The sequence below is a fragment of the Perca fluviatilis genome, chromosome 20 (assembly GCF_010015445.1).
Source record: "Perca fluviatilis chromosome 20, GENO_Pfluv_1.0, whole genome shotgun sequence".
NCBI lineage: Eukaryota > Metazoa > Chordata > Actinopteri > Perciformes > Percidae > Perca > Perca fluviatilis.
The window spans coordinates 30,098,482-30,108,206 of record NC_053131.1 but is presented as its reverse complement, the minus strand read 5'-3'; the positions used below and the strand labels follow the sequence as shown (position 1 = coordinate 30,108,206).

The following is a 9,725-nucleotide window of genomic DNA, read 5'->3' as shown; positions in this document are numbered from 1 at the left end:
GAACCAAAAATGGTTCTTTGGAGTGATGCCATAGGGGAACCATTTTTAGTTCCACAAGAGGTTCTTTAAAGAACCATTTCTGTAAAGGGTTCTCTAAATAATCCACAAAGGTGCCTCAAAGAACCATCACAAAATGGTTCTTTGAGTTACTATTATTGGTGCCTCAAAGAACCATATTAAAAATTGGTTCTTTAAGGATGCATTTTCAAGAAAGTTCTTTGTGGAGCCAACTGGTTCAATAAAGAACCTCTTTTAAATGGTCCTTCAGAATAAATGGTTCTTTGTTCATTTTAAATCACGTTATTATGGGTAGATTTAAAAAGTATATTTGGCCATTTGACAATTATTAGCCTACTAACAGTTCTAATCATTATCAAGGTTATTATGAGTATTTTACACAGACAGCAGACTGACTCTCCCTGTGTTCTATAGCTGGCCATCAGGCTCTGCCGTTGGCTTCCATACCATTCTGTGTGCAGGACAGCAGATGTGATATGTCCCGGGACAGCAGCCTGACGACAGACAGCCCCGGTTGACACAGCGGTCGGGTTCACCACGTCAGAGGGCAACACAACGCGAATGATCGGAGTCAGAGTCAAAGTGCACACAGGAAGTCGCTTCTGGTACAACTTTCTCTTCGATGATCTCCAACGCACGCCATAATGCGGCGGTGTTATGGCAAAGTCCCGGCTCGGCTGTGGCTCTCGCCGACTGGCATTTTGTATGTTTTGGCGTTGTGTGTCGCACCTGTAGCGCTACACCCGCAGTGTTTGGACTTCAAGCCGCCCTTCCGACCGCAGAGGGAGATAGAGTTCTGCGTAATGTACAAGGAGTTTGGCTGCTGTGATTATCAGAAAGACCAGGACCTGATGACAAAGTACTACCAGATTATGGATAACTTTGATTATTATGGATATGCCAACTGTGCTGGCTTCGTCCTGGAGCTGCTCTGCCAGGTAGGCATGCATGGACAAAGGTCGCTTGGCATCGTGCGTCTCCATCATGCGCCATGTCTGACCTAACAGCAAAAACACTCTTAATAAATAAGCAGAAGAATGCGATCTGTCATGTGTAAAACACATAACCATAACCCTAGTTGAACAGGATGATATGATCTTAAAGTAAATGTATACAATATTAAGGCTTCCTCTTTCCATGAAGTTCACTGACGAGCTGTCTGAAGGTAAACGCCAGCCCTCAGCCCTGATTTCCCTGAAACCTCCTACCAGTCATAAACAGTAGATGAGCCATGTAAAGAGAGATAAGGGTTAAAAGCTTTGAGGTTTCTGCGATGTTGATTGGGCAACTGGGGCTACAGTTTATTTTCAGTCAAATGTACCCAATACTAGCCTATTACATATTCACTGTGTATGATCTGATCTCATAACACACTCTCAGAAAATAAAGTACATCATTGTACCTCTAGGGGTACATTGTAAAGGGTAACTGCGGCTGTACCTTTGGCATAGGGTACTTATTTGTTCCCTTTTGGCAGTCTTGTCCATGTAGTGACCATTATTTAACAGTAGGCCTACAAAAATGAAAAACTTAAAATAAAGGTATATACTTGGCTTTGAAAGGGTACAATAGTAGGCTATAATGATTTTATACACACAACAGATGCTGAATTAATCTGATCAGAATGTATTAAATCCTTTTCGTTTTCACATTTTACACCAACTGTGACATATAAACTTATCTACAGAGTAAGTGTCAATTGCCTGGGAAATCATAATTTTTCTCGATTACATGTGATAATTGCAAGCCAAAATGGTGATAAAAATTTGATCAATTGCAAAGACCTATCAGGTGGACAGAAACATGACTTCAAATGCATTTAACTCTGTATTTGCTGGATGTGTGAATGGGCAAAGTTAACAATATCAACTGACAAGGTTATATTATGTTAGTGTTTCTATATTGTGTGTGCTGTGTTAATTACGCTACCATAAAGTGGCCCAAAATCCAGTTAATGCCGGTTTAAGGACATCTCTACATACTACACATACTTATCATTGTGCGTTCAGGTGCAACTCATGGTGTAGGGCTGTTTGATTATTGAGAAAATCATAATCACAATTAGTTTGGTCAATATAGAAATCATGATTATTTAACACGATTACTCATTGACTTTTGGAAAGATGTCACATTTATTTAACTTAAAAAACAGTTCTTGCTACTTGCTCACCAAACGCTGCTCTATCCCTCCAGCATCTTCACTGGCGCAGAGTTTTAAATGCCACAAAATACCCCAAACAGGACCTCGCTGATCATTGGCTGAGTGAGTTTAGCCTTCGAGAGGGGCTAACGTGTTTGTGTCATTTAGAACACAAGACCAAACAGAGTTTACTTGCAAAACACTTTTTCTCAATAAATTGTTTTTGTGATTGTTAGGAGCCAAAATCGGGATTTCGATTAATTGCATTAATTAATTGCATTCATTTCAAGTTCCTCTGTGTTTGCTGGATGTGTAAATGGCCCATTGTGTGCTGCCAAGTTCACAATATTAACTTACAAGGTGAAAGTTAGTGTCGCCATAATGTATCCGTTGTGTTATTTATGCTACCATAAAGTGGCCCCAAACCAGTTAATGCAGGTTTAACTAAAATTCATACTCATCACTAATTCCTCTTTATTGTCTCTCTTCTCCTTCTCACCTCTCTTCTTCATCTGCCCAGGAATGCTCTCCATATGCAGCTCACCTCTTTGATGCCGAGGACCCGAGCACCCCAATCAGGACCATCCCCGGCCTCTGTCCTGACTACTGCCCCCAGTTTTGGAAGAAGTGCAGCTCCACCATCCCTTTCCTGTCCGACGACCCACACATAGCCAAAGTCAAAGAAGACCAGACACGTCTCTGCCAGTACCTGGAACTAGACGACGTTGACTACTGCTACCCACGCCTTCTCAGCAACCAGAAGCTCACAAGCAATCTGGGCAAGGTTCAGTCGGACTCGGACGGCTGTCTGCAGCTGTGCCTGGAAGAAGTTGCAAATGGGCTGCGGAACCCGCTAGCCATGGTGCACGCCAACGATGGGACACATCGGTTCTTTGTGGCAGAACAGGTGGGCTTGGTTTGGACGTATCTTCCTGACCGGTCCAAACTGGAGAGACCCTTTTTGAACATTACCAAGGCGGTGTTAACGTCATCATGGGAAGGTGATGAGAGAGGCTTTCTGGGACTCACCTTTCACCCCAAGTACAAGTACAATGGGAAGCTGTACGTGTATTACTCAGTGGAGGTGGGTTTTGATGAGAGGATCAGGATCAGTGAGTTCCATGTGTCAGCCAATGACATGAATGTGGTGGATCATGCCTCTGAGCGGTAGGTATGGACTGATCCAGGTTAAAAAACAGAAACAAACCTATACCTGTTCTTTTTCTTGTCTTATTTGTCATGTCCACTTTCCTTGCAGGGTTATTCTGGAGATCGATGAACCAGCATCCAACCACAATGGAGGGCAACTTCTTTTTGCAGATGATGGCTACTTGTACATTTTCACAGGGGACGGTGGAATGGCAGGAGACCCATTCGGGAAATATGGGAATGCCCAGAACAAGTAAGATGTCCACAAAGGTTACTAAAACTAGACACCCTCAAATGATCTGAATTAAGAAAGGATGTACCCAATTTTCAAAAATGTAGCAAAGAATAATATATAGGGCTACTGGTAGATCCATGTTTTAGTCATAATATATAAAATTAGTTTGGATTTATGATTTATTATTTTATTATTATGTTTCTGTACATCTGAGATAAAACATGACTTTGTCCTACTTTAGGTCAGCTCTGTTGGGTAAAGTTCTCCGCATTGATGTGAATGACAATGAGAGAGGCCCGTTGTACAGAATTCCTCCAGATAACCCCTTCAAGCACGAGCGGGGGGCACGACCGGAGGTATATGCTTACGGTGTCCGCAATATGTGGAGGTGTTCTGTGGACCGGGGCGACCCTCGGACCAAAGAGGGCAAAGGACGTATCTTCTGCGGGGATGTGGGCCAGAACAAGTTTGAAGAGATCGACATCATCGAGAAAGGTCGAAACTACGGCTGGAGAGCCAAAGAGGGCTTCTCCTGCTATGATAAGAAGCTGTGTGCCAACAGCTCCCTAGGTAGGCATGCAAATGGTAAAATGGAAACATTCATTGTCACCCTCCTTCGACTGCAGACAACGGTAGTCTCCAATGATGTTGTACGCACACAGTAGACAGTTAAATGAATCAATGAGCATAACCTACGACATGACTTACTTCCCTAACTATAAATATTTGAATGCATCACCGGTCACTTCTAATGCGAATTGTTAATTAGAACTGCATTGTTCTCTCTAGTGTATATCATTGCCACTGATTGATACGCTTGTTTCAAAAGATATTTGCTAAAAATACTTACAATCTGTTTACTTTTCAATTTGACTCTTCACCGACAGCTTTCTGATTTTATTTGGGTATATAATTATTAGGCATAATCACATGAACTTATTTCAAAAAAATATATATCTATATTCAACTTTTAAATCTATTTTCACTCATAAAAGCATGTTTTATTAGGTAAACAAGTGGCTTCATTGTAAAGAAATGGCTGGAACAGTAATTATGACTTTTAAAAAATTTTTTTACAGATGATGTCCTCCCTATTTACGCGTACCCTCATAAGATGGGCAAGTCAGTGACTGGTGGCTATGTTTACCGAGGCTGTGAATACCCCAACATGAACGGCATGTACATATTTGGAGACTTCATGAGTGGGTAAGGGTTTAATATGGTAAATAGCATATTTTCTTTGCAAAATAACACCAAAACATGGAATGCATGACATAAGATGAAGCATAAAACTGACTGAATTATAATAATAAAAATATTAAAATCAGTACCCATGAATCCATCAAAAGGTCGCCATTCTCTTCTACTCTGTTCTTTCTATTTTTCTCAGCGGTGGAGATTTGATTTTTTAAGACAAAAAATCTAAGTATTTCACCTCACGTGCAATCTCTACCAATCTGCACCTACTGTAGGTAGAACAGAACCTACTTTCCCGATGGTGTAGGTATTTGTTGCTCTTCCTGAGGTTTCTTCCATGTTTCCCCCATTAAAGATTTTTGGGGGAGTTTTTCCTTATCAGAATCGAGAGTCAAAGTAACTTAACTTGACTTGACACTGCTATATAACCAGTTATGCATGTTCTCTAAGACTGTTTAAAGGTCCCATGGCATGAAAATTTCACTTTATGAGTTTTTTTAACACTAATATGACTTCCCCCAGCCTGCCTATGGTCCCCAATTGGCTAGAAATGGTGATAGGTGTAAACCGAGCCCTGGGTATCCTGCTCTGCCTTTGAGAAAATGAAAGCTCAGATGAGCTGTTCTGGAATCTTGCTTGTTATGAGGTCATAACAAGTGAGGTTACCTCCCCTTTCTCTGCTTTGCCCTCCCAGAGAATTTTGCCAACCCATGAGAGAGAGACATCATGGCTTTCAAACGAGAAAAGTGGCAGTTGGTCAAGGCCACACCCCCACCCTCCACCTTGCCCCTCCCTCTCTCCTCCTCAATAGCTACAGACACAGAAATGGCATGTACTAAGGAAAGCTCATTGTGGGACTGGCTCTAGTGTCTGTAATTCTGCACCAAAGCTGAATTTCGGGAAAGAGACTTCAGATACAGTATTAGGGGACCACTAAGGTCTATATAAAAGCATCCAAAAAGCACCATGTCATCGGACCTTTAAAAGTACTTTGGGAAATTTAGGAATACATAAACAAAAGCGTAATTAAAAGTAATTAAAACGCTCCATCATAAAGTAACAGTGCACTGCACATTAGAGATTGTAGATTTGATCTTTTCCAGGCGTTTGATGAGTCTGCGGGAGGACAGAAACACAGGGAACTGGAACTACAATGAGATCTGTATGGGGATGGGCCTGACCTGTGCCTTCCCTGGACTCATCAACAACTACCACCAGTACATCATCTCCTTTGCAGAGGATGAAGCTGGTAATGCATGAACACATGCACACTCTCAAACTCAGAATATATCTTGAGTTTGCCCTAGCAGTAATTTGGAAATATGTTTCCCAGCGTAATTTCCTCTTGATGAAATGTTTTGTATTTCTTTCCACCAGGCGAGCTGTACTTCATGTCGACTGGAATACCGAGCGCTACGTCACCTTCAGGAGTCGTTTATAAAGTGGTGGACCCTTCAAGGTGAGTATTAGGGGACACTGTGTATTCGCTCTCACTGGTGTGCTGCAGCTAGATATTCCTGTGCACTGTTAAAAGGCGCAGGTGACCGACTGTGATGAAGAAATTTCTGTCCACATTATTTCCCAACGACATTATCCAGGACTTAATTTCAGTTTCAGCAGAACATGTGTAAAGGTATATATAGGTATATTCATGCACACATACACATGTCCACAAACAATAGAATCACAGAGTCCGATCCTGCTCATATAGACCAGGCACAAGATGGTTCTGTCCATTACTGCCACTGCTAGGGGTGATACAGAGTAGTCCAAGTTGCTGCAGAAACAGGGTTTCATACAGTAACATAATCATTGCTTTTCTTCTTTCTTACTTCATTATTACGTGAAGAAAACGTGTGCATTTTGCCATGTACAGTTACTGCTCCCTTTGTGGAGAGTATGTACAGTTCTGTTTCTGTTTCTTGGGAAGGGAGATGTAAGACACACATCTGTTCATAATTACAAACACAGGCATGTCGTTCTTCTCTGTGAGCCTGAGGGATGTGCAGTATCATGATCATTCTTGGCCTGGGTGTAAGCTTATATCTGTGTTTTCTCAGTGCTGGTGGGATGACTTTTGCTGAATGTGGAGGTTATACTGCCTGTCTCTGTTTGGGTAAAGAAGGGAAATGAAGCAGTGTTGGCAGTAGTGTGAAAGGCCTGCCATTCTAAATCTCCCTTCTCTGACATTGCCTCGGACAGCTCTTGGCTCTCTCTGCATTTCTCTCAGCGGTGGATGGTTGTGTCACCTAATTTGTTTCCCAGCCATTCAGTTTATTTAACTGTTCCTCGCCACTGTTGTGACTTGAGCTGGAAGTTAAATACAAAATGAAAGACTGAAAGTCTGAGGAACACAAAATATGTTGTAGTATGTGTCCACCTGCTTAGGTTCTGTCTTCCCTTATGTGCAATTATATTTTATTCTGATTTGTTATTGCTTGTTTTTTTCAGACGTGCTCCACCGAGACAATGCCACTATGACCCTCTTCCTGTCAGAGTGAAAAGTAACCTCATCAAGTTTGTTCCCCAGGAAAGTAAGTCCACTTCCAAACACATTGACCATACTGACTAGGATTGGGCATCGAGAACCGGTTCCAACTTGGAATTGTTTCAAAAATGACCAATTCCAATTTTTATTGTAGGGTTGGGCTTATTTTATGTTAATATGGTATGCTTATATGATATATTTTGGTAACCATGGTGATCTATTAGTGATATAGTCATAGGAAACTTTAAACAGCCTCAAACATCACCCTGATGCTGTCAAGGCAGCCGAAAAAATAAACACATTAGTCTTTAACATATATTCTTCAAGATAACACAAAACAAATATGAAAAATATTGAATCAATGAACTTAGAAGCTATAAATAATCTATGTGTGGATAGTCTAAGTATAATCAGACTAGGGAAGTTTTTTGGGGGGGCATTTTCAGCCTTTATTTTGATAGGACAGCAGAAGACATGAAAGGGGAGAGAGAGGGGGGAACGACATGCAGCAAAGGGCCACAGGTTGGCGCCGAACCCGGGCCCGATGCGTTGAGGCATAAACCCCCAAATATGGGTGCCCGCTCTACCAACTGAGCTATCCAGGCACCCGGGAAGTTTTTTTAAAACTAATGTATTAATTGCATTTCACAGGTCTGACAAAAAGTGATATCTTGAGTAAATTAAAGTTAACATGAGCTACACAAACACTTTTTTACTGCATGTTATAAAACTTGACTCTGCCAGAGAAGAGATTTGATCCGGCGCTCTAGTAGAAATGTCGTCCTCCCCCTGAAATTAACAAAATATAAAAAAAAAATCATTTGGTAAAATTGGTTTCGAAATCCAATCATTGGTTCCAGAGGTTTCCGTAGCGGCCACCAGACTTCCAGGCGCTTGTTGTGTTGCAGCCATGGAGCACAGTAAGCCGCGCTCTAAAGTGTGGCTTGATTTTACATCAAAGTGTAAATCACCATTGAATCAAGATAAAAATGATCCTCTTATCTGTGAAATAAGCATGTGACCCGTTTCAACTCCACCCCTTCAAAGAATTGGAATCAAGAATCGATAAGAACCAGATTCAAAAGGAAGAATCGGAAATTGGAATCACAATTGTTAAAATCAAAACAAAGCCCAACCCTACTACTGACTGAATGTGACTTAATCTGTTTTTTGTGTTTCTTCGTCATTCCCCATTAGCATTAATCGGTGTTGAGCCAGCAAACAAAATCCAGCCTGAGCCACAACCCACAGAGTCCTACGACTGGCTCCAGGAGCTCATTGACCGTCTAGGAGGACCAGACCCGACCACTGCTTTGCCAACCACAACCACTACCAAATCATCCAGACATTCGAGGCGGAAAGGCAGACGCAGGAAGGGCAAATCCAGAACGCAGAGTACACCTGAGCTCCAGAACGGAGTGGTGAGGCTGGTTGGGGATGAACAAGGCCGCAGCGACCGCGGACGGGTGGAGATCTACGTTAACGGGGAGTGGGGCACCGTTTGTGACGACCTTTGGACCACCAAGAATGCTGCAGTGGTTTGCCAGCAGCTGGGCTTCAGCTACGCTATTAAGGCAGCCAGGAACTCGGAGTTTGGGGAGGGGAAGGATCTGCAGATTCTTCTGGATGATGTTCAGTGTGAAGGGACCGAGTCCAGCCTGCTGGACTGCACACACGCCGGCGTGGGGACACATAACTGTGCCCATTATGAAGACGCCGGGGTGATCTGTGGCAACTCGGACTCCGTTGTAGAAGTCTAAATGTTTGACTATTATGAAATCAAAGCTAATTATCATTAACTAAATCTGTTCCACCCTAAATTTAACAGCCAATCTACTCATGAAGGAGCACACCAAACATAGAGCACATGACTTTATGTCTTGATATTTTCAGCAGATACAATGGATGGCAGAAATATGCTCTAAAATTGTTGTATTTTGTTGTCAGTCCATCACAATAAAAAGGCAATCTTGTAGGACAGTGGTTCCCAAAGTGAGGTCCGGGGACCCCCAGGGGTCCTTGAGGGGGTTCCAGCATGTCCGGAGCAAAAGGGGGAATAATTTATTTTCACTAAAATTGCATCCTTAAGCGTGCATTCACACTAACTGCATCGTTCCTCTGATGGTGCAGTGAAAACGCAGATCTTTCCATTCATTTAGAATGGGGGTAAGTGGTTATGCTGCGCGGTGGGGTGCGCGCGGGGAGAGCCAAAAAGCGCACCGGCCTGCAGCGAAAAGTTGAAACAGATTCACCTCTTGGAGAAATGCAACCCAACATCACGCTGTAGTGGCCAATCATGGAACGTAAACGGCGATCAGACTTGTCAATCGGTTTGATGCGGTGTGAGAATCCAGTAAAGAAAACAGGAAACATCACTGCCTCTGTAGCTGCCACTAGAAAGTTTTAAAACACAATGGCTGCATCTGAAATTCCATACTAACATGCTATTTAGGCTAAAACAGTATGTGAGATTTTTTTAGTATGTCCGAAACCTTAGT

The 9,725-nt window shown here is 42.4% G+C and overlaps 1 protein-coding gene across 1 annotated transcript; it reads left to right on the top strand.

Annotated features, from left to right (window-relative positions):
- The first annotated feature begins 500 nt into the window (after nucleotides 1-500).
- Nucleotides 501-9,424, top strand: hhipl1 (HHIP-like 1). Its single transcript, XM_039786801.1, has 9 exons — nucleotides 501-956; nucleotides 2,679-3,325; nucleotides 3,417-3,560; nucleotides 3,784-4,112; nucleotides 4,622-4,748; nucleotides 5,843-5,988; nucleotides 6,117-6,198; nucleotides 7,191-7,273; nucleotides 8,425-9,424. The coding sequence occupies exons 1-9, from the start codon at nucleotides 663-665 to the stop codon at nucleotides 8,985-8,987; spliced, it is 2,415 nt and encodes an 804-aa protein (XP_039642735.1). The 5' UTR covers nucleotides 501-662; the 3' UTR covers nucleotides 8,988-9,424.
- The last annotated feature ends 301 nt before the right edge of the window (nucleotides 9,425-9,725 follow it).

What these genes read in the sequence shown, in the direction of transcription:
- hhipl1 (XM_039786801.1), top strand. Translation starts at nt 663, where the DNA reads ATGCGGCGGTGTTATGGCAAAGTCCCGGCTCGGCTGTGGCTCTCGCCG. An exon ending in GTGTGCCAACAGCTCCCTAG is followed by an intron (nt 4,113 to 4,621) that starts GTAGGCATGCAA and finishes ATTTTTTTACAG; the next exon opens with ATGATGTCCTCCCTATTTAC. An exon ending in TTTGGAGACTTCATGAGTGG is followed by an intron (nt 4,749 to 5,842) that starts GTAAGGGTTTAA and finishes GATCTTTTCCAG; the next exon opens with GCGTTTGATGAGTCTGCGGG.